General features: G+C 42.6%; 1 protein-coding gene across 1 annotated transcript; it reads left to right on the forward strand.

Annotated features, from left to right (window-relative positions):
* The first annotated feature begins 1117 nt into the window (after positions 1-1117).
* Positions 1118-23953, forward strand: PARL (presenilin associated rhomboid like). Its single transcript, XM_032764757.2, has 10 exons — positions 1118-1264; positions 2291-2483; positions 3593-3733; positions 7014-7062; positions 9538-9633; positions 10906-11055; positions 11627-11697; positions 13111-13212; positions 20794-20891; positions 22907-23953. Exons 1-10 carry the CDS (start codon positions 1194-1196, stop codon positions 23019-23021), a joined length of 1086 nt encoding a protein of 361 aa, XP_032620648.1. The 5' UTR covers positions 1118-1193; the 3' UTR covers positions 23022-23953.
* The last annotated feature ends 1407 nt before the right edge of the window (positions 23954-25360 follow it).

Below are 25360 nucleotides of genomic sequence, written 5' to 3' on the forward strand. Positions count from 1 at the left end.
TGGGATCCCTCCCCCAACTCACCCGTGGTGGTTAGTGGAGCGACCGGCTCCAGCCAGCTCTACCCGCCAGCTCCCAGCCGTGGGGCTCCGCTTCCCGCCGCCAGTGAGTCTATGGGGGGTAGGGGGCTCCTCAGTCCCCTCCCCCTGCTGCGCTGGTGGCTGCACTGCCGGACTGGGGATGCAGGAGGGTGGTGTGGAGCTGAGAGCCAGACAATGGCCGCACGCAAAACTAATCCAGAGCCCAGTGCTGGCTGCCTGGAAAGGAACCACTTTGGAAAATGTGCTCAGGGGAAGCGGCTGCTCCCACCCCCCGCTATGCTATTGGCTAGTCGCTGGGGCTGGGGCTGCCATGTATGCAGCACATGCAGCTGCCCAGGGCACCATGAAATTTGGGGCAGTTTGGTGCCCCAAATTTCATGGTGCCCTAGGCAGCTGCATATGCCTAAGGACGGCCCTGTCACAGGCTTGCAGGGCCTAGGGGAGAACGTAGGAGCTGCCATGGGGCTCCCACAGGCCCAAGGCCTCCTGCTGCTGGTCTACTGCCTCCCCCCCCAGCAGGTGCTACCCTCAGCCCCCAGGGTCAGCACCCCTCCATAGCAGACCCAGTGGGATCTCCAGCCCTCCCCAGGAGGCCCACAGACACCAGAGCCCTGTGCGCCTCCTGATGGCCGCCATCTTTGAAACAGCTTTTCACTTAGGCGTCAAAGCGCGGAGAAGGTAACATCACTCTTCGAAAATGCCCCTCTCAGCATGGAGAGCAAGCGGGGGTGGGGGGAACCTCTATGGTCACGTGGTAATGAATTTCTCAGCATGGCGGTCCAGGCTGAGCGGAGAATACGGGAAATGCCCTTCTCAACATGGCCGAAGTGACGCTGGCAAACAGGGGATGACCTTCTCAACATGGCGGCTACAGTGGGATGTGGCCTATATCCTCAACGTGGCGGCTGCTGTTGACCGGAGTACCAGAAATATCCTCCTCAACATAGTGCCTGGGGAGCGACCGTGCAGTCTCTACGGGAGCGGTAGCTGCCGGCCAGGCATGTGTGCGTGCGGTGGGCTGTTCGCCCCCCCCGCTGTAGGATGGCCGGGATCCAGCCCTCCCCTGTCCCCTTGTGACGCCCTGGTTAGATGGCGGCCGGGGCTGCCGGGTGCTCCGGAAGCGCTTGAGGCCCAGGGCGGGCCAGGGTCGGAACATGGCGTGGAGCTGCTGGGCCCGGCTCTGCAGCCGAGAGGTGCTGAGCGGCCGCCGCTCCCGGGGGCACAGGTATGGGGGGAGCGGCCCGCCCAGGACGGGGTCCCCGCTGAGGCCGGTGCGATGAGCCGGGAGGGGGGTTTGGTGCTAGGCACCGGGGACGGAGTCCGTGCCCCCGATGGATGCTGGTGGGGTGGGAAGGGCCCCAGCACCTTGCGGGCTGTCACCGACCCCTCAGGCTCAGTGAGCAACGCCCCGGCTGCGAGCTGAAGGTTTTAACCGGCGAGACCCAGCCTGGCCTCTGCCCGTCTCCCCCTGGCCTGTGTCCTGGCGGGGCCCTGCCCCTCCAGCCGGCCGCTGCGTGGTCCAGGCTCGGCCAGAGCCGCGTTTTAGAGGAAATATTGAAAAGCTCCTGGGAGTGGAGCCCGGCTGTGTAGAACCAGCGTTGGGGCATTTAACCGAGTGAGAGCACTGTCCCCAGGTGGTAATGCAGTACTAAGATCGAGCATTAAAATGAGGAAATTCCCACAGTTGAAATGCCTTCAGCATTAACTCAAGCGCACTGCCATCCAGTGGTGTTATTTTAACCATATTACTTGATAATAGGATGATGCACTAAGGATTACACTTGAAGTAACAGAAAATTAACTTGGCCATTCCCAGGCCTGAAACTTAAACTGCTGCCTAGCAGCTCCCCAGCTCTGGGAAATGAATTGTCTGAGTTAGTTTCCTAACACAATGAAGAACAGGTAGAGTTGTACCATGTTGCCAGCACTTTTAGCTAGTATGCTGATACCATGATTATTGTATATTCATATCCTTGTGCAAGCTAGACTGGAAAATGAGAGTATGAAACACACAATAGCTAGTTTCCCCATTCTCTGAAAGGCAAAGTAACTCCTGAAGCAAGGAAATTCTGTAGCATGCAGGTGAAGAACACACACCTTTAAAGTTGTGTGAAGAAGTTAGCTGGGCTATCTCCCCCACCCTACCAAAAAGTTTCTGTAATGTCTAGATAATAAGACAGTCTGAGTTTAAATAGAAATAGTGAGTCAACATTGACTTTGTATTTGGCACACATTTCTTTTTTTCCCCCAGGTTTACTTTATATACACAGCAGAGAAATGGATTCAAAAGAGTGCCACAAAAGACTGAACCTCGAAAACCAGACCAAGAAACTGGCTCCAAACCATACAAAAGCAGTCTGTCTCCTCCAATACAAGAAACAGTCTTTTATACATCTTCCCCTTCACTGAAGCGTCTTGTGAAGCCGTTCTTTTTTACAATTGGGGTAATTGTTTGTGCCATCATGTTACACTTATTAGAAGTAGCATTGATGCGGAGTTACTTGCGCAGGTGACTGCGATAGAATTTGTGCATGATAAGCAAGAGTATTACATTAAAAATAATGCAATTAAATCCCAGAAGCTTATTGCATGAGGCTGTACTCCTGTCACTATCAAGGTACCTTTTCTTAATTTTTTTAAACAGTTTTCTCAGAACATACTTCTTTCTATTTTAACTCACTATCTTCAGTGGGTTTGGTGGATTTCTTCCAGAAGGAGTATTACCAAATTGTTACCCCATTAATCTGGGAATGCCTGCTTAAATAGTCCTGTATTTTTCTAATCTGCACATTGTCTTGCTTGCCAGTCCTAAAGGAGCTGCCATCCCTTTCAAAGGGAGAGAATATTCTTGAATACGTTTCCCCTACATGTATTATTCAACTCGCTTCTTATTGAGCCCTGAGTGTTGCCACTACTACTCTCTTTCCCACATAAGGTTAAAAAAAGTCAGCCTGAAGCTAAACAAACTGCTAGCTGTTTTCATATACTCTACAACCTTTCTGAATCATCCTTGAAGGTCAAAAGAATGAGGATTACTTGTGGCACCTTAGAGACTATCAAATTTATTTGAGCATGAGCTTTCGTGGGCTAAAACCCACTTCACTGGATGCATTCAGAGTCGCTTTCCTGTTACATCCCAGTCAGTGTCCCATCCTCTGGTACCTGTTTCCCTTCTCCCTCCGCCTGAAAGAAAGGGAATGAAGACCTCTCCTAACAAGTAGAAAGGAGCAGAGGTTTAGCACAATGACCCTAAATTTTACAACAAGAGTCCTGATTTTTGTGGCACGGTATTGTCTAATCCCGCCACAAGCTGGCAGGTAGGCAGTAACCTGCAATATCTGGCAAGATAACCATAAAAGAAGGCTCTTATTAAATATTGTGTAATACAATAATATTGCTACATAATTCAGTGAGAACCTCACTCTTTGAATGTTTTTAATAGTATTAATATGTAAGTGCTGTAGGAGCACATTCTTATATTTTTACCTAAAATTGTATAAGGATTTGTCTTCCATATTAGACTTTGATTTTGAATGCATCTAATGTTACATAGTTTACAGGCTGTGCATTTGGATCAGCTGCTATTTGGCAGTATGAATACCTAAAATCCCGGGTCCAGAACTATTTTGACGAGGCTCGAGCAGATTGGATGGATAAGTTACGACCTCAGAAAAATGGGGACTTCAGAAAGCAGGTACCCAGAACATAACTATCTTGTGCAGTGACTATAGGACTATAATAGCATGTACTGCATATGAATAGTGTGCTTAGTGTTTTACTGAATATGATGCTTGACCAACCTCAGTAATGTAACCTTGGAAGACTGCCATGTGGTCAACACTGTATAAAACAAACTTAAAATCAGGCATGTATATTGATGCCTCTAGTATTGATTGAGTACAGTAATAGATACTTGTCTTTCTTTTATAGTACAAATTCTTGGCACTTTAACAACTTTTCTAATTAGTGTTGTATGGCAGAAATGACACAGGTTTGCATAACAGGATGGTCTGTCCCTTTAAGGGTCAGGGTGGTTGGGGCTGGCCAGCCTGCCCTGTTCTATTATCAGACCCAGTTGGGAATGGGTCAGTTAATTCCTATGTAAAGGGCTAGGAGAGCTGCAGGAAGGAAGTTGACTCCCATGGCTGGCTCTGGAGCAGCGGGAAGAGATGCAAGGAGAAAAGCCTCAGGTGCCCTGCAAACTGTTTTGATCAGAGGGATAACTGTGTGTGTTACTCTGAGTTTTATATTTAAAGAATGAAACTGGACCTTGAAGGAAGGGCCTGAACAGACTTTTGGGGGTGGCATTAGTCCTTTCTGGGCTGGGGAGACAGGCTTGCAGCTTACAGTGTGCTAGATGTTAATTCTAAAGGAAGCTGTTTCACAGTTAGCACAGATGAAAACTAAACATTTGGCACTGCTATCAAATAGATACCGAAGAGATGAAATAGCAGCCCCCTTCTTGCTTCCCCACCACCCAAAAAGAAAAAAGGGAGACCAGTAGATCTTGGTATGTCTAATAGATCTTAAAATGCCACTCACTTTTTTATTGTGCTAGAGACCTAGCATTGCCGACCCTCAATGTTAAAAAATCTCTGGCTTAAAAATCATGAGATTAATAAAAAAAAAAAAAGGCATAAATATGAGATTCTTGTTTTCTGGGTTTTGAGCCTTTAAGTTCCATGTTTTCAAGCTTTTCTTTGCAATTATAAAGGCTAGAAACTTTTTAATAAATGAACATTAAAAAAAAAATTCCCAAGTAAACACCTGACTCCAGAATTTGTGACTTTAAGACAAAGACCAAATATTGCTAGACTTATGATAAAATTATCAGTTGGCAACACTGGATACCATATCTTGCACTTTGCTGTAATATATTCATTTAAAATATAAGAAATGGGTTCTGTAGATTATGTCCATGGAGAGGTTGGTTCCTTGGCAAGCAGTAGAGCAGATCTGATTCCTAGTCCTGGTGTGTTTCTTTCACTATTAGTAAGGGTCAGTGTGCAGCTGCAGAGGCACTGTGCCCTGAGCAGGATGCAGAGGAACCCTCTGTGTCCATGATGCGAGTTGAATACACCGTAGTACTCCTGTCCAAATGCATGTCTCGTCATCTGTGTTTATATGAATCACATGTAAGATCTAAGTTGCCCCTTAAGAGTATTTAGAAATTGTGAAGAAAACAAGTTTAGTACTAAATTCTCTGATAGGAAAGGGTTGCTGGATTCTAATTAGCTATCAAAAATATAATAAACAAAACTACCATGTCATTGCTAATACATTTAAAAAAAAAAAAAATCTCCAGTTCCCATCTCCATCTGGTAATACAAGTAACCTTCTAAATTCAGTATCCAGTGCTAGTTAGTGAAGGCATTTAGGCTTTTTGTATTACACAAAATCATGTTTGCATAATGGCCATACTGGAGGATATGATGGGGAGAAAATATTGATGTGGGTTTATCTAGATCCTATGCCAGATAATTAAGGATGTGGGGAGAGAGGAAGTGATGACTTTGAAATGAACAATTCACTGAAATCTTATTTGGTTACTTTTTGTCCAACTTACAGAAATAATTTATGTAGCACCTTGGAGTGTTATAAAACTAATATAATCAAACCAACTGTTTTTTTTTTTAAATATTTAAAATGGACTTTTAGAAAGGGACAGAAGGAAAAAAGCACACCTAAGAGTTGCCTGTGATCATAATACATTTTTCTAGGGGGTTTCTTAAAGGTGGAGAAGGGATGGCCTGAACTGGATACAAGGGGGAGTGAATGCCACATCCTGTGAGATGCTTCTGCCAAAAATGACCTTTGGCACAAAGGTGGACTCTCAAAGGTGGATGATGTGAGACCACAAATAGCTGTCAGTAAGAGTCTCTGTCTAGAACAGAGGTGTGCAAACTACAGGCTGCGGGTATTATCTGGCTTGTGGGAATATCTTGCCTGGTCTTTGAGCTTCCAGCTGGGGAGGCTAGCCCCCAGCCCTCCCCTGCTGTTCCCCCTCCCCCGCAGCCTCAGCTTGATGGGCTGCCAGCAGTGTGGGCGGCAGGCTGCAAGCTCCTGCCGGGCAGTGCGGCTGAGCTGCCGGCCTGCCCTGGCACTCTAGTCTGCCAGGCGGTGGGGTTGCCAGTCCTGGTGCTCTGAGTGGCATGGTGTGGGGGCAGGTAGTGGTGGGGTTGGATATGGGGCAGGGGATCCTGGGGCACAGGCAGGGAGCAGTTGGATGGGACGGAGGCTCCAGGTGGGGGTGGTCAGGGGATGGGGAACACAAGGGGTTGGATAGGCGTAGGAGTCCTGGGAGGCCTGTCAGGGGGTGGGGACCTGAACAGGGGTCGGGCTAGGGAGCAGTGGGATTGGATAGGGGATGGGGTCCCAGGAGAGGGTGGTTAGGTATGGGGGGTCCTGGGAGGGGGCACTTGGGACAAGGAGCAGGGGGGTTGGATGGGTCAGGAGTTCTGAGGGGGCAGTCAGGGGGTAGAAGGTGGGAGAGGGTGCATAGGGGTCAGAAGCTAGGCTGTTTGGGGAGGCACAGTCTTCCCTGCCTGGCCCTCTATACAGTTTCAGAACCCCAATGTGGCTCTAAGGCCAAAAGTTTGCCCACCCCTGGCCTAGGAGATGCACATAAATACACAAGATCTTCATTGGTATAAACTGATATCATTCTTTGGAATTCAATGGGGCTCTGCCGTTTAATATTATGTAAGGATTGGATTTTTTTCTATAACAGGCTATTTAACTGAAAGAGGAGATTTTAAAAAATATATGAACAGGAAATATAACTTCTATAAAAAAAGCTATTTTAAGTCTAGCAGATTGAATATTAGAAGCGTATATTAACTCAATCCTTCTGTTTACAAAAAAAACCTTGATTTTTATGTATTTATTTAAGTGGAACCTTATGTGATTTTTCAAATAGTTCTGAGATCCTGGCTATTTTGGGAGGTCAGTGAATACTACTTATTCTCTTTCAGGTTAACAAGTGGTGGAATAGCCTGAGTGAGGGTCAGCGGACTGTGACAGGTTTGTGTTAGCTTACAAGTATTAGACATTCACAGGAAGAGACTTATGGCAAACAGGTACAGTATGTCACAATAGATGGCTTTCATACCATGCTTATCGATTGTAAGAAACAAAGCAAATCTGTGTACGTACACGCTATTTTCATTCCCCATCTGCATCTGCTACCCATTCCTTCTCACAGAACATATTTCTTGTATGTTAGTTGAAATCTCCACTCACTTGTTTTGAATATTGTGTAGTATTAGTCAGAATCTTCCTTCCGCTACATGTATAGAAGTACAGTGAAAACTGGTCATGAGGGACCCTCAGAAGCAGCATAGTAAAAAATTTCTACAGCGTTGCCAGAGCCTGAAAAGCAGTGCTATTACTACCAGCATAAACCATGTTGAATATTGGTTGTCCTTCAAGTTAACAGCTTTCTCATGAGAGGTAGATTTACAGTGTACTACTGAGTAATATGGCTATCGTTTCCTTTTTCTGGAAATATTCTTTGTCATCCCAGGAATATCATGCAGTTTTATGCACCATAACTGGAAACAATGGAAACATGTTGTAATTTTTCTCCATGATGTGTTGCAGCATAAATTCACTGCTTCCTGTGACTGCATACACAATGTTGCAAACAGGAGGTAGCTATCTTGTTGTGTATCAGATTTTGTTACATAATACAAAGGTATTTATATTTAACAGGAGTTGCATGGAATCTGCTTAATACAGAATTATTGAAAACCCATTAATAGACATCTCACATAGCTATTCAGATTAAAGAGAAAAATAGATGAGAAATAGCAAATTTATGGCATTTAATCTAGAACATGCTCTGTGTTATGTATGCTGTATGTAAAAAATATTTATTGAGTACCTGAGCAGATTTCTATTAATCATACTGGAGTCTAAATAACCAGTGTTTCCATTTGTCATAAAACATAAATTTATATAGAAAAAGTAATTTTTTAAGGACAAAATCGGTTTCAGCCACTTTCTGCCTCATTTTAAAGGATTGCTTGGTAGTCTAAAAATAAATTGCACTTATCTTGAATGTCTAGGGCAGTCATAGACACATTAAAGAATTCCAGCTAAATATCAGGTCTGATCAACTGGTTTTATACAATATTTTAGATTACTCTTAACATCCAACTTAAGCCTTTATTATGTCTAAACAAAGGGGTGCCAATATTGTATTTGGAAAATTCAGGTGGAAAGTTAATCATGCATAGTCTCTGTGGTGATTCTCAATATATGGATAATATTTATATTTAAGGCCCTACTTGAATTGCAGGATGATTGTCAAAAAATTGTAGCTGAGTTGCGGACAAGTCATGGAAAACTGCGTAAAAGTGATCATGGACCTTCTTATTTGCAGTAATAAAGCCTATTGTTACTGTTCTGTGATTTTCCACTCTTGGCAGCTGCCCAGGGCTCCTATTGTCAAAATTGCAATGGTAACCTAATACTGTGGAATTTTCAGTTTCCACAATATTGCAAATTAAATAGGGCCTTATTTATATTACATGTAAATTTAACTGGTATACACTGAAACCTTTCAAACATACTTATCTGCCATGTTGCACCAGAACAGATTTGGAATTATTTTGCAAAAATTCCTTGTTGAGATCTTGTATAACTTGGTGGTGTTGAGCACATAATGAAATCTTTGGTTAATAAGAAAGCACTGTAGCATAGGATAGCCTCTCTCTTAAAGCTAAAAGCAGCTCAGAGAAAGTAGATTATACAGATTCTAAATAGAGAATTTCAGATATAAATAGCCTTGAAAATATTTTTCTGCTCTGAGTTCAGCAGGAGTCTTTCACATAAGTCATGAAAATAAGGAATCTTAAGTTTTTACAAGGAAAGAAATTCTCTCTCCCTCCCTCCCCATCCCCAGGAATGCCAGATTTATAATATAAACCGTTCAGATCTTTAAAAACAGTTTTATGTGCTTTCCAGAACCAAAGCTATATTTTAATTTGGTTTTAGGTGTCAGTAAATACCTGGAAGGAAACATGCAAGGATGTCAACTTTCATCAGTCTGCTCTCAATCATTTACATTCTTATCTAAATTAGAATGTGATCAAAATTAAAACTTAGTAAGTAAACAACAATTTGTAAATTGCAAAGAAATTTGTAGTTGCAGATTTCTTGGAAGATTAGTTGTAGCAGATTGGTTGCAAAGTGACTCACTGGACAGTATACTTGTGTGTATTTTGTGCAACTAAAGAACACTAGTTTAGATACAAAATGTGACTTCTGTTAAAAGGGTTTTCATCGTGTAAAGATTTCTGAATTCCAGTTCATTTTTCTTAAAATCATCAGAAAATAAAAATTAAAAATTGCCATTTTATATGGGACTAGCAAAGGAAAAATGTGGATATTGTTGTAAATGTGGTTCTGAAATTCTGAAACTTTGCTACCAAGTGCTTCATTCTTGCATGTTATATTCATACTTTGTCTCTAAATTGGATTTTTTCTTATTAGGTATCATAGCTGCAAATGTCTTTGTGTTCTGTTTATGGAGAATCCCTTGTATGCAGCGGACAATGATTACGTACTTCACATCTAATCCAGCCTCTAGTAAGTGTCCTGTGTGTGGGTATATGTCCATCCGTCCAATTCAACAGGCGGGCCTTGGTGAGGGGTAAATTATAAATAATATATTTATAGAAACATATTTTTTTCCAAGAATAGCTTTGCTAGAGATCATAATGTCAAGATGTTGAGGTCTAGTATCTTCAAGTGTGCCGGCTGAACAACAAATAGTTTGTCTTCGCAAAAGGAATTTTTCTCATAGTGGAATGAAGTCCTAGCTCTGTCCTGATTATTGGTCTTCCTTGTCTTTTGGGAGGAAACAAACCATTTTTATGGTTCTTAAAAAAGCTGTTTTGAAGTTGTTCTTTATTTTTGAACATTAATATTCCCCACTGCTAGGAATTAGTGGCTTGAGTGCAGGGGAGAGGGCACCACCACACATGCAGAATGGTGTGCAATTCGCTTATCATGATATAACAATTATATACTTGCCAGTGAGCATGAGAGGGTTCCTACAAGTCCCTTGCCACAGAGCTGGCCTTTTCTCCACATGAAGAAGAATCTCAGCTTTTATTCATGGTAAAATAGCCTTGAAAATGTTTACTGTGGGCTCTTAAAGGCACAAGCAGTTGGGGTCCATTTCCAAAATAGAGACGGGGTGTGGAGGATGCATGATGGAGGGGGCTCTTCTGATACCTCCCATCCCTCATTCCTGCTGTAGAAGTGGAACCCAGATGTTTGTGCCTTTTAGGCAGGGATTTGGAAAGCCTAAGGGAATTGGGCAACTAACTGAATTTCAGTGGGAGTTGGACTCCCAGTTGATTTATGGTCCCCTGAAATTTTCAGACTTTGAACTAGAGATTGATTTCTGTCTATTTTATCATTGCACTGAATAGGACTAGACATTTTTTTAAATGAAAGCTAAGATTCTCCTTCATACCTTAACCTAAGCGGTTATAATTGGACAAAACCCTCATAATGAAAAAAAAAGTGGCTTTCCCACTCTCCAAAGAATGGTGTGGAATCTTTTGAAAAATCCATGTAAACTCTCCACAAGGAAATCTTTAATGTACTATTTCACATGGGTGACAGATTTCTTAGAAAATGTTGCATGATTCGGCAGTCACCACACTGAATCTGATGCTCATTACATTTCTCGCATTTTACATGTTTAAAGCTTATGAACTATTTAAGAAGTCTGAGAACTATATTTTCTCTTGGTTATGCTGTAAGTACTTATGCACACAGATGAAAATAAAAATACTAAAATGGCCTGTATTTGTTCCTCAGTAACCACTAGTTTTCTTCTTCTTGCAGGAGTCCTTTGCTCTCCCATGCTGCTCTCTACATTTAGTCATTTCTCTTTGTTCCACATGGCTGCAAATATGTATGTCTTGTGGAGTTTTTCTTCAAGTATAGTCTCTCTTTTGGGACGTGAGCAGTTCATGGCAGTGTACCTTTCTGCAGGTAATTTTTCAAAACATTAATACTTTATAAAGAAATGTCATGATCATACTTAATGCAAATAGGAAGTGAGAGAGACATTAACGTATTTTTCCCTGGCTGCAGACACTGATTCTTCATTCCCATAGGGTATTGTACCCCAACCACAGTGCTTATTTTAATGATTTATTTGTAATACCAAAGTACCTAGGAGCCTTAGTCATGGACCAGGCCCCCATTGTGTGAGGCACTGAACAAAGAACAAAAGGATGGTCCCTGCCCCCAAAGAACTGCTGCAGAACAGAGCACTGATCACATGGGAATGTTTGGTTTTAGCCTGTCACAGTGCGAGCCTTGTATTTAAAGTCATGCTTCATCACTGAACTATTAGTTTTTAACATTGTCTTAGGACATCCCTGAGATGACAGACAAAACTACAACTGTTTCTAGTCTCCATTTCTGCTGCCTCAAAAAATTAAGTTAAAAAGTTAGTGTGCAAGATACCTCATGCAAACATTCAGGCAATGTTTTAGAGCCTCCTGCTCCTCGCTTACCTTCCTGATATGGATTCTAACAGTAATTTCACCTTTTTTAGGTGTTATCTCCACATTTGTCAGTTACGTCAGTAAAGTAACTACTGGAAGATTTGGACCATCACTTGGAGCTGTAAGCAGCATACGTTTTAAAATCGGCAAATTCTATATCTCATAACATCACTAAAACCAGTTTCAAAGTACTATATTCCACAGCTTTCTTAAAAATCAGAGAGATATTAGCTTGGGAAGGCAGGCAGAGGTTACCAGCGTTAAGAATAATCAGTCATTCCTGTGTGAGAACTGGGCCATTCTTCCAAGCCCTTGGTACAGCAGCCCAGAACCAATATTGCTAAATGCTAATGGTTGTAAACTAGTGCTTAATAGCAGGATCTCTTGTCACTGAGCAGATAAGCTGTAGAACTGAACTCACTGTTTTATAAAGGTTTTTACATGAAGCTGTAGTGCATAATTATGCTCTAATTATTGAAAATTATATTCTTTTTGAAGAGATCACAAGAGATCATATGATCAGGGACGGTAGAAATTAACAAGGAATGCTGGTGAAATGTTTCCCATCAACTTCCTTCCCAAAAATATAGAACTTTTGCTTGAGCACGCTCAATTTATAGAATTTCTGAAGTTGGCAGGAGTGGTATGCTTATCTTCTGTTCTGCTTAAATTTTTTCTAAATAAAAATACCTGCTATCAAAGCTTTGGGATGTTTTAAGGCACTCAACTTATAGTAAGGGTAAAGTGAACTTGCTGCTGGATCAAGATTTATGTTTTTTTGGAGGTTTTATTTATATTATGTTCTGGCTTTTTTTAAAAAAACATGTTTTGTTTTTCAAATGGAGGGAGGAACTTGTTGGACAACTAGAGCTGCAGTTGATAAGCTGAATTTAAATTAATGCCATAAACATACGATTCACTTATCTTGCAAGTCATTTTATTTGCTACAAAGTAACTTTCTCACTGATCAGCTGTTGATATTATCATGCAAACTTGCATACAGTTTACGATCCTATCCATGCATGGACTTGGAAGATCCCATGGACTTATGTTGTTAGAGGAGGGGTTTGCTCCAGTTTCCTTGTCCAAAAAAGTTGCCGTCTGATGTCCAGCATTCTTTAAACTGAGTGGTTGCTTTCACCTTAGCTACAGTTACATTTCAGCAGTGCTACATGTATATTTCTAAAATTCATTGGCATGAAGGGCACTATATTAACATCGGTTATTTATGATTGTTACAAATGGCATGATTTTCAGAAAAGGTTACAACTTGTTCACTTGTTTTTTAGCGGTCAGACAGTGAGGACATAGGAAACAATTCTTTCAGCTTTTGTACATTCAGATCTCAAAATAAAGCAATGATTCCTTGATTTATTTCTATAGGAAACTTACCATACTGTTTTGTGCTTTGGGACTTGTCATAGGGCTGCACTGGAAAAGAGAGGCAGCAAGCAAAATAGGTTCACGTACAGAAAAATAAATTTCCCTTGTGTAATATCTCAGCTCACTTTCATGTATTTTAATGTATTTTCAGTCAGGAGCTATAATGACTATCCTTGCAGCAGTGTGTACAAAGATGCCAGAAGCAAAACTAGCCATCATACTTCTTCCAATGTTCACATTTACAGCAGGAAATGTAAGTGCCTTTGAATGTCAGAAATTATATACTTTAAATATTTTCCTTTCCCTACACTCCAGCAGTATCTGAATGTCTCCTTTTAATATGAATATACAAACAATATCTAATTTTTATTTAAATGCATGGTCATGGCTTGAACTCCTAGGGTCTGATTTGCTGTTGTTCTGAACTTTATGTAGTCATTTACACCAATGCAAAGTGGGCATAAAATGTCTTTCTCATATGGTAGAGTTCTGCACTGACTCTAGTCTAGTATAATGACTAGATGTGGTGTAAAGCAATGAAGAATCAGGCTTGTTTTCAATTGCTTGTCTCTTTTTTTAAAAAAATTGTGTAGAGCTTAACTTCTAGATTGCTACTTGGAGATGTATTTCACACCCAGTTCTTAAAGCTGCAGGAAATGGGGGTAAGGAAAGGGAACTCAGTGCCTGTGAGGAAGTACAACAAAATTATGTACGTGCACTCTGGGAGCCTCTCGTTATTCAAAGTGTGGCACATAGTGTACGGCTATGTTTGTTAGGGATAAACTGCAGGACCTGGTTACTTATTTCAGGCAACTTTAAATGAACTGTGTGAAAAGTAACTCGGGGGTGAATAAGCAGAGGCAGATTTGAGAATTTAATTTTCCAGAAAAAAAATCATTTCTAATCACATTGCTGTAGATGCTTGTCTCCCGCTTTAGACGCTTTCTACTGCTGCTTCTAAGAACATAAGTTTTAGGAATAGATCACTGGGGCTTTTGTGGCACATTCTTAATATTCTCATTCTTTGTTTCCTTTCCCCACTTTTAAAAATATATATATTTTAGAAACTCATTCATGTATCTTGACTCCTGAGTTAAGATGCATAGTCCTTCTTTTTTGTACGCTGCTGAACATTGCTTAATTGCTTTGTTTTAACCCATTTTAAGACAACTGGGTTTAAAATGTGCTGTAGAGGAATGAGTTTACTGAGATTCTATCAGGTTTAAATTTCAAAGCATTTCTTAGGCCTTGTCTACACTGGCAAGTTTCTGCGCACTAAAGCAGCTTTCTGCATTGTAACTCCCAAGGTGTACACACTGCCAAGCCGGTGCCTGCACAGTTGCAGCGCTGTAAAAAAACAAAAACAAAAAACCACCCTGATGAGAGGTGTACAGCTTTCTGCGCCGGGGCTACGGCATCACAGTGCCAGTGTAGACACCCTGGTTGATTACAGGGCTATGTTTGGTCTCAAGGAGGTGTCCCACAAGGCCTGTTTTTGCCTCTCTGGTCATCGGTTTGAACTGTACTAGCCTTCTTCAGGTGACCAACCATCATCCCCGTCCCTTAAATACCTTGGCAGTTTTGAAAGTCCCTTTCGTGTTTGCTCAGTGACGCATGCAGTGGTCTCAGCGCATCTTTCCAGGTGACCATGCCTGCTCAACACACCAGGTGAGCCCCTATTTGGAGCAATGCTGACCTGCTGGTCCACCTTAGCATTTGGAGAGAGGAGGCTGTCCAGTCCCAGTTGCACTCCAGCCATAGGAATTATGATACCTATGGACAGATTTCATGATGCATGACAGAAAGGGGCCATAACCGGGACATACTGCAGTGCAGGGTCAAAGTGAAGGAGCTGCAGAACACCTACCACAAGGTGCGGGAGGCAAACTGCCACTCCGGTGCTATGCCCACAAGGTGCCAGTTCTACAAAGAGCTGGACACGATACTTGGTGGCGACTTTGCCTCCATTGCAAAGGCCACTGTGGATACTTCGGTGGCTCGCGTGCCAGTCGAGAGTGGACCTAGCCAGGAGGAGGAGATCTTGAATGAGGATGTGGATGTGGAGGGGGACCCAGAGGCAGAGGACGACTCAGAGGTCAGAGATGCATGCATCCAGGAGCTCTTTTCTACCCTAGAGGAGGGTAGCCAGTCTCAACTGTTGGAGCTTGGTGAAGTGCAAACAGGAGAGGAGGCCCCTGGTAAGTGGCTTTGATTTTGAGAATCACTGAAGTGAGTTGTTGGGGGCAGGAGGGTTGCAGAAAGCAGGCTTGTGTCTGTATGATGCATGTACCACCACATGCCTAGTCTGAGTGGCAGAATGGGGTGTTGATTGACTCCCTCACTTCACGGGAATCTGCCTCAAAGATCTCCATGAAACTCTCATGAAGATAGCGGGCAATCTGCTGCCGCAGGTTCTTTGGCAGAGCTGCTTTGTTTCTTGCCCCATTAAGGGTAACTTTCCTGTGCCACTCTGCCATCACGGGAGGGGGCAATGGGACCATTGCTGCACACGGTTGAGCTGCAGAAGGGCCAGGGCGGAAGCCAGAGTCTTGGAGAAGACTCTCCCTTGATTCCCTGCTCACCTCAGCAGCGAAATATCTTCCATAATGAACACAGCCTCTGGAAAATGTGGGGACAGTAATGATTATAACTCCTCCCCTACAGTGCTGGCTCTCCCCAAGAGCCATATGCCCAGTGTACCATATAGTCCTGGAACACTGATTGCCCCTGTGGTTACTCACCATTTTGGGGGTCTTGTGGCTCATGTGCTTGCCTGGGGTCAGCCAGTTATTGATAGGTATGTGAATAGTGGCTGTGTTTTAAATCACTGAATCAGTGGTCTTTGTGTTGCAAACAATACTGCTTCTGTAAAACGTTGCATTTTGACTTCAAGGATATGACCTTGGGAGCCCAGCCTCTCTCTCTGTCATCTCCTGCTGAATGGCTGCGCAGAATTAGAAAAAACTAGAGAGAACTTTCTGCGTGATGTCATGATGCACTCCGCGGCCAAAAAACAAGAGTCGAAGGAGTGGTGAGAGAGCGAGAAGAGAAACCGAAGAGAGGAGCGGCACGCCAGAACAAAGCCACGGAGCAGCTCTTAAAGGTTATGGAGCGCCAAGCAGACATGCTGCAGGCGCAACTAGTACTGCAAACCAAGCAGCTCTACGCCCGCCCTCCTCAGCAGTCGCTGTTGCAAAACTCCTTCCTGTGCTGCACCTAGACACTGCCAACACACTCTTATCAACCTCCTGGCTCCAGTCTGTACTCGCTACGTTCCACTCCTCCCCTGTCACAGTCCAGCACTGTGGACTTCCCGTACTCACTGCACTCAACACCCGTCCCTCTGCAGTTTGGCCCTGCTGAAGTACAGCACCCACTGTGCTGTACTCCAGAGGAGAAGGTTGGATATGATCCTTGGACATAGACAAATCTTTTAACCGTCCCAGGACCCTACCTTTCCCCTGTCCCCCTACCTTCCCCTGTCCCCCTCAGTGCTGATGTTTGTTTCTCTCCTTCAGTGGTTGTTTTTTAATAAAAGAATTGTTCTGGTTGAAAGCAATCTTTATTCCATTAATTGAAAGCAAACAGTCCTGCAAAGCAACAGGCAGTTTTCTTAAACCTTCAGGGTGCGTCATCTGCACCAATCACAACCACCTCCTAGCATTACAAGCACTGCACTCCCAAGCATAGTAACAAATATCAGTGGCTTTCAGCTTCAGATTGCTGCCTTGAGGCATCCCTAATCCTTATGGCCCCATGCTGTGTCCCTCTAATAGCCCTGGTCTCTGGCTGTTCAAATTCAGCCTCCAGGTGCTGATCCTCAGCGGTCCAGCCCTGAGTGAAGCTGTCATCCGTCCCTTCACAAATATTATGGAGCATACAGCATGCAGCTATAATCATAGGAATATTGTCATCGGCCAGGTCCAGCCTCTCATATAGACATCACCAGTGGGCCTTTAAATGGCCAAAAGCACACTCAGCAGTCATTCAGCACTTGCTCAGCCTGTTGTTGAACTGCTCCTAGTTGCTGTCAAGGTGCCCTGTGTACGGCTGCATAAGCCATGGCATTAAGGGGTAGGCAGGGTCTCCCAGGATCACAATGGCATTTTGACTTCCCCTATGGTGGTGATCTGCTTGCAGCTTTCTGAACAGGCAGTGTTCCAAAAGATGGGTGGGTCATGCACCTCTCCGGACCAGCCTGTGTTAATGTCTGTGAAACACCCACGGTGATCCACAAGCGCATGGAAAACCATAGAGAAATACCCCTTCCAATTAATGTGCTGGGTGGTCTGGTGCCAGAATTGGAATATGCATGCTATTTATCGCCGCTCTGCAGTTAGGGAAGCCCATTTGTACAAAGCCATCCACAATGTCATGCATGTTGCCCAATGTCACGGTCTTTTGGAGCAGGATGTGATTAATGGCCCTGCACAGTTCCGTCAACATGAGTCCAACGGTCGACTTTCCCACTCCGAACTGGTTAGTGACCGAATGGTAGCAGTCTGGAGTAGCCAGCTTCCACAGTGCAATTGCCACGCACTTCTCCAGTGGCAGGGCGGCTCTCGTTCTTGTGTCCTTGTGCCACCGGGCTGGAGTGAGCTCATCACACAGTACCATGAATATGGCTTTCCTCATCTGAAAGTTCTGCAGACACTGCTCCTCATCCCAGATGTGCACGATGATGTGATCCCACCACTCAGTGCTTGTTTCCCAAGCCCAAAAGCAGCATTCCACTGTGGTCAGCACCTCCATGAATGCCCAAGCAATCTTGTGTCGTAGCTACTACACGTGGTAAGATCATGTCGAATTGCTCTTGCCTTTGTGTGTAAGGAATAACTCCCTTGCCACTCGTGATGTGCTAGTGAGAGTGAGCAGCATATTGGTCAACAGTGTGGGATCCATTCCTGCAGCCCAAAGGAGCAGAGTGCACAGTACACAAACTGTTGAAAGATGGCACCAAATGCAGCTGGAAGCACGGGGATTGCTGGGATGCAAAGCAATGCATCACGGGGCATTGGGACAGGACTCAGGATGCCCTGTGACCCCCTTTGTCTTCCCACAGTTCTTAGTGGCAGAAGAGGAAGAGCTGCTCTGTGAGATCGCTGCCCAGAATGCACCGCTCTGGATACCGCTACAAGTGCCGCAAGTGTGAACATGCTATTGTGCAGGCAGCTGACAGTGTGAACACACAAGCGGTTTCCCTTCAGCACTCTAAGTGGTGCTGTAACTGCAGTCACTGTAACTCAGCCAGTGTAGACACACCCCTAATCTAACCTTCAAGTCTTTCTTTAAACTTAAGTGTTGGAACTTTGTTCTTACTGTGGGGTTTTTTTTTTTTCTGCAGATCTGTATTGTTTACATCAACCCTTCAGTTATCTCTTTCCTGAAACAGGTTAAACTTTAGGGCTTGGCAACACTTCCAAGTTAGGGCGCTTGGGGCTGATTTAATGTGCTCTAACTCCTGAGGTGTCCACACTGGCAAGGCACTTAGAGTGCCTGGACTCTGCAGCTGGTAATCCACCTCCATGAGAAGCATAAAGCTTGCTGTGCCCCGGCTGAAATGCCGGAGTGACAGTGTGGACAATGTGTTGCATTATTGTACTGTGATTGGCCTCCAGAAACATCCATAATCCTTGGACGTCAAGTGGCCGCTCTTCTCATTGTTTTGAACTTGGCTGCAGGCATGTGAATAAACCCTTTCAAAGCTCAGTTTCTGACAGCCGACATGCTTATCTGTTCCAGAACAAAGCAAGCCTTTACTGTGGAATGCTGCTCTGTGTGTGTGTGTGTGTGTGTGTGTGTGTATGTGTGTGTGTCAGAGAGAGAGAGAGAGAGGCTGGAGGGGAGGGAGGGGTCTCCTGCTGTCCGAACTTACAAGACAGCATGCTGACAGACGCTGTCCCCCAAAACGCACTGTCTCTCCCCCCACATACACATAACCACACTGCCTGTCACACTCCAATGCCTCACCCCATTTGAAAAGCACGTTGCAGCCACTTAGATGCTGGGATAGCTACCACAATGCACTGCTCTTTGTAGTGTTGCAAGAGCTACTAATGTGGCCATGGCAGTGCACTTGCACCTGACAGTGTAAACACAGGGCAGCGTTTTCCCTGCTGTGGTCTCCAAAGGCTGGTTTAACTCCCAGAGCTCTACATCTGCACATGTAGCCATGCCCTTAGAAAACGTTTAGCCACACCCTGAGGCACTAATGGCACCAGTTTATTTAATGAGTTCTTCTGACCTCCTACTTACTATCCTTAGGGCACATCTTCACTGCAAATGTTAAAGCGCTGCCAGCGCTCAAAAAAAACCCTCTATGACGGGAATAGCTACCAGTGCTGGTGCACTGTCTACACTGGCACTTTACAGCACTGAAACTTGCAGCGCTCAGGGGGGTGTCTTTTCACCCCCCTAAGCGAGAAAGTTGCAGCACTGTAAACTGCCAGTGTAGACATGGCCTAACTCTAACTCTAAAACAGTGTAACAATATCTGAGTCATTTCACTGAAAATCTTGGATTACTTTAATCTCTTACACTGCCTCCACCAAGTTAATCATGTAGTTACATTTTCACACTTAATGTACACCTAAAACTTAATTATTTCATGCTTTAAAGTGTTAAAAAAAAAAAAAAATGTAGCTCCGTCATTAAACTTAATTATCTGTTGTCTGCAGTGTTGTACCTGTGTTGCTCCCAAGATATTAGAGAGGCCAGGTGGGTAAGGTAATCTCTCCTATTGGACCATCTTCTGCTGGTGGAAGAGACAAGCTTACACAGAGTTGAAGAGCAGCTCTGTGTAAGCTTGAAAGCTTGTCTTTCTCCAACAGAAATTGGTCCAGTAAAAGAGATCACTTCACCCACTGTTTCTTTAATTACACTTTGGCCACAAAAAACCCCCAAACAAGCGCTCTAGCCATTATAGTCCAAATGTGAGAATGTAACTGTCTCTCTCAAAATTGAAGGCAATTAGTTTAATCTGAGTACATATAATTAGGTGCTAATTATTCTAGTTAATACGATGGTAAAAATGCCCCATATTACTGCTAGTGTGTAACCCAAGAACCGTGCATAGTTGTATAAGTCTTAGGACTTATAGTTGAAAAACTGCATCCACTAAAGGGTGACATACTATTATCAGTACTTCTCTTATACAGTAGTACTTAACCGCTCTAGAATATCCTGATCTCCTACTCTTAAATAGGTCCGATATTTCATCCAGCATGGGTACTAGTCGTAGATATTTAGTGGGTGAGAAGTTAAGAATGCTGTCCCTCACCTTCCATCTAGTAGAGGCAGAGGTGTATACCCACATGGTGGTGGTGGGGTCAGTGTTTGAGAACACAGACATAAATCTAGGCTGTTACTGTATAGAATGATTATGGCTTATATAGAACTGACTTGTGAATGAGATATTTGCTACACTTCCTTAATTGGAGTCATCCGTATGTAGTATATGTAGTGTTTCAGCAATTTACCTCTTTTTGGCTTGACATTGCAATAGAGCTGATATGTTTTTAAAATGTAATAAAAGCACACTTTTTAGGTTGTAGAGTATTTTAAATACATTAAATTTACTGCCACATTCTTAGCCTCCTTTCTTCTGTGGCTTCCGGTAGAAGTAGACTTCATGTATATTGTCTGGTGAGAAAAGAGCAGGGCTAGACTCTAGGCCTGTCTCAAGAGAAATCTTTATGTAGTAAGTATTGTTGCATGTCATTGGGAATGTTCTATCGTTTAAATGTTTGCTTAATGGTAAATATGAAGTGTTCCTACTGCTGGATATTAGACACTGCTGCAGATTCTGCTCACACAATGCTTTGTTCATTTTTAGGCTTTAAAAGCCATTATTGCAATGGACACTGCAGGACTTGTTCTGGGTTGGAAATTTTTTGACCATGCAGCACATCTTGGGGGAGCTGTATTTGGAATGTAAGTTTTTGTTATCTATTAACTTTATTGATTGTGTGCAAACAATTCTGTATTAGAAAAAGAGAAAATATTTAAAACCTTCTGGTACATTAGTTTAATGGAGGACACACTGGACTAATGAAAACATCTTTTCAACTGCGCAGCTCACTAAAACTTCCCATGTCTCAATGTATCTCATCAGTTTGGGTGGGTTAGTGAGCAACTGTGTGATCTATTAAGTCAAATTCCATTTGAACTAATTACATAATCTGTCTCTCTTTTCTTTGCTTAGATAGAGCTATGGTATTGTCTAGCTCCAGAGTTCTCAACTTTTTTTCTTTTTGACTCTTCCCCCCCCCCCCCCCATAAAAAGGGGTTATAAAAACTCCATGGCACTGCTTAGAGTTCAGCTTCAGCCCTGGGCCCCAGTCAGTCTAATGACAGTCCTGCATGGCAGACCTCTGAAACTGGCTTGCGGACCCCCGGGGGGCTATGGACACCTTGTTGAGAACTACTGGTCTGACTTACACCCTTAACAGTAAGAATCTTATTACACTTAAGATAAAACCCTACTTGACACTTAGTATAGCTGTATAAGAGCATGAAGAACTCAATGCAAATGGCAAAAGATTACCCAGCAGTTTATATATATACAAATAAGTCATCAAAACATCTAAAAAGTGCTGCAGAAACTCATAAATTATCCCTCTTAGCCCCTCCCACATCTCTTAGCTGTCAGCACTGTAATCAGAACAATGGTTCTTTTTATCTGAAAATGGCCAGTCAGAAATTCATATAATGAAAAAGAATCAGTGAATGCTTTCATCTTGCCCTCCAAATTTAGTTTAGCTTTCTCTTTGCTATTTGTTGGACTCCTTAACACTGGCGAATTCTGAGCTACTGCATTCTCTTCACCACCTCTTCTCTTAACACGAAATGCTTTAGTTAGTGATTTATCATGTCATTTTGATTTGTCTATATCACAGTGTTCATTATAATACAGATTCTACACACGTCATTGACAGATCTCTGATATTACACACAAGGAGGAGAAAATTGAGGCAACTGGAGTAAAAGTTGTCTCAAAGGCACATGTGCGCTGACCGATTCCCATTCTCCTTTGTTGTCCCTCCCTCACACAAACCCACTCATTAGACTTGTAAATAATCAGTCTAATCACTTCATCATTGAAGACCTAGGTTTGTATTCTTATCAGGTCACAGGTGAAATGAGTATTGTGTTACGTGCATAATCCCTTGTAGAAAATTGTCCATTCCACATAGCTTGGTGTGACTGGCAGTCTGTTTAGCAGAAGCTGAGGCCTTGTACAAAAGTGCTATTGCATGTCAAGGCTGAGATGCATTAGTAAAGAACTATGGGGAGAACATTCTGCCTGGCTTCATCTAGCGCTGTCAGTGTCTCTCTTCTGTGGTCCCTAACCTCACCATAACCTTCTGCTGATCCCTGGTGCTGATAGTCATTTAAATGTCTGTGTTATGCCAGAAAAGTTACTTTCAATGGATTACTTCTGCATCCATCCAGTTAGAGGAGGCAGTTTGCTTCAAATGAAGTGACTCTATTCTAGATTTTTTTCTGAACTCATGTGTATGTCAGGAAATACCTCTGGGACAATATAGTTGGAATCCATTGACATAAGCAATATATACTATACTCTAATATTCTTTTAAGTGGAGTAGTAATTGGTGCAAATTTTTTGGCTACAGAAGATAGAAATTTGAGTGCTAACTACTGTTCAACTATATGGGGGTAGGTAGAAGTCTAGAACTGTGTAAGTTTTTAGGAGTAAATGGAACCAGAAAGCTTACCTAAAGTTGTCCGTGTTTTCTTCCAAAAGCTTATCAAACGTCTTTTAAAAACTTACCCTATTCATTTCTATTACTGCTTCTTCTGGGTTATCCCATCTATTACGCTGTTTAACAGATATTCCAGTTATCATCCTTCAGTGTTCTATCTCATTCTTAACTTTTAGCTTTGCATGATCTAATTTCAGTTGAAGTTTTGTTTTGTTTTTTCAGTTGGTATGTAACTTATGGCCATGAACTCATATGGAAGAACAGAGAACCACTGGTGAAGGCTTGGCATGAAATGAGGTCTAAGAGTCGAGGAAAAGGAGGTGGAGGATCTCACTGATTCTGATTTTACAGCCTGCTTGTGCAGAAAACAGTGTGCTACTTGAAGACATGGAAGTGAATTGGTTCTGGAATTTTTTTTGCAACTCCACAGAAAACCACTTGGGATGTGTAGTTTCTGATGTAAACTACACTTGCAAATAAATGCAGTTCAGTAGAGAATGAACTGACAAAGTTGAAAAAATAAAGTTTATATCTGATTGGTTTATGAAGTAAACGTGTGCATCACATTTTTAAAAACTATTTGACAAGATGAAACATTTTCACTTAAGTGGCTGGAAGCTGAAACTGAGCACATTCAAATAATAAATGTAAGCACATTTTTTTTTTAACAGTGTTGATGATTAACCATTGAAACAAACTACCAAGGGAAGGTGGATCCACCCTCTCCTGATGTCTTCAAATCAAGGCTGGATGCCTTTGTGGAAGATATGCTTTAACCAAATAAGGTATTAGACTCAGTTCAGGCATAGGTGGGTGAAATTTAATGGCCTGTAATATAAAGGTCGTCAGACTAGATCAGTGGTTCCCAAACTGGCGTTTGTGAAATGTATCGGGGTTCTCAGAAGAAAATTCTCTAATGGCGGACAGACCCTAGGCACTGACAGCCCAAGCCCCACGATTATGACTTCCTGACAGAACAAGTTTAAGCTTTGTTGTAGATATGCATTGTTTGCCTGGACTGCTCAGGACCTGAATGGTTGTGGGAGGAACTCTTTACTTGAGCTGGCGTCTTAAATACCTTCATGCTGTTTCACATCTGGTATTCCTTGATGAACTATGTAGGAAGCTTAATGGAAGTGATATGAGCTATAAAAGTGAAATCTTGGAAGAGTGTTGCCCTTTTCATAATGTAATAAAATTAATAATGTAATGATAAATAATATAATAGTGTGTAATAAGCGTGTCATAAAAAAAACAAATTATTTCCAAGATCACTGCTTCTATAATTTATGCTCACGTAAGGGAGAAAATACTTGGAAATATTCATTTTTAGGAGGGAGTTTGTGAAATTTGATATTTTCGTGAAAAGGATTTGTGGGTTGTTAAAGTTTGGGAACCACTGGACAACATTATCTAATGGTCCCTTCTCACTGTAAGTTCTATGAATCTGTGAAAAATACTGGCCTTCATTTAAATGTTAGTTGTACAGTAGCATTGACACCTAGCAAAACTACATTAATAATGTTAAGAGGCTGGCTCATGCTCTGATGGCCTGCTCTTATTCAATATATTCTAGCTTTCAGTTCCTTCTACCTCCAAGACATTATCAAAGGATGCATTTAGAATTTGTGGCTGGAGAATTTTTTTTTTTTTTTTTTTTTTTAAATGAGTGCAGTTCACTGGGAGAGAAATGCTGAAGGTGGAATGTTTCCTATGATAACTCATTGGATATTTTTGCAATGAGTTATCACAGGAGACGTTCCACCTTCAGCATTTCTCTCCCAGTGAACTGCATTCATTTAAAAAAAACAACCAAAAAACCCCAAAACTTTCCTGCTCTATAGTTCCATTTAGCATTATTTTGAGGATTCTAAAATAGTGATGTATGGCTCTGAGCTTGCCAATGGATGAAGAAGATGAGGACGTGAAGCTGCAGCAGAAACTTCTGTGCTGTTTTTCTCATCACCGGCACTGTTTTTGATAACTGGATGAATTTGAGATTGAGATTGATCTGGGGTTTGATACAAGCATCAAAATGGTTCCTATTATGTAAATACTATGCGGCACTAAAGTGATGGTCTCTGTGGGGGATTTTTGTTTTGCAAATGACTAGTGTGGGCCCCAATCCTGCAACTGCAGGCATGCCAGGTGCATCCCTGCCAGCAGCCCTAATTGCAAAGGAGCACAGAGGTCTGCCTGGGAGAAGTAATTTGCAGGATCGAGGCCCTAATAAACCAGTTACCTCTCTTTACTAGATGGGTTACACTGGAATGAAAGTGTCTTTTGTGACTATAATAAGCATAAATAAAACATACACATTTTTACTTTGTAATGGGGCGTGGTAGAAAAACGCATGTAATGTCTGCTTTTCCTGTTGGTAAACTAAAGATGGTGCTAAATAGCACCCAATGTAATAAAAGGTGGAGCACAAAAATGATGTCAACTCCCTACCAACCTATGCTGCTAACACCCAGTTACAGTCTTTGGCGCTTACTGTTATAAAACATAGGTTGGTATATTTTTCATCACAATATTAACAGTGACTAATTTGAGGATTAAAAAAAGGTTAACCTTCATTCTAAACTCTCAGAAAAAGAAAATTTAGTCTAATGTAGTAGTTGAGATCTAACGAATATTTCTCGCACCGGTACTATTGACTCACTTGACTGAGGGAGT

Source organism: Chelonoidis abingdonii, chromosome 8 (genome assembly GCF_003597395.2).
Source record: "Chelonoidis abingdonii isolate Lonesome George chromosome 8, CheloAbing_2.0, whole genome shotgun sequence".
In the NCBI taxonomy this organism is placed as follows: Eukaryota; Metazoa; Chordata; order Testudines; family Testudinidae; genus Chelonoidis; species Chelonoidis abingdonii.

Excerpts from the sequence above, each read along its gene's own strand:
- PARL (XM_032764757.2), top strand. The coding sequence starts at position 1,194 with ATGGCGTGGAGCTGCTGGGCCCGGCTCTGCAGCCGAGAGGTGCTGAGC. Across the intron at positions 3,734-7,013 it reads ATGGGGACTTCAGAAAGCAG|GTTAACAAGTGGTGGAATAG; the intron begins GTACCCAGAACA and ends ATTCTCTTTCAG. Across the intron at positions 7,063-9,537 it reads GGGTCAGCGGACTGTGACAG|GTATCATAGCTGCAAATGTC; the intron begins GTTTGTGTTAGC and ends TTTTCTTATTAG.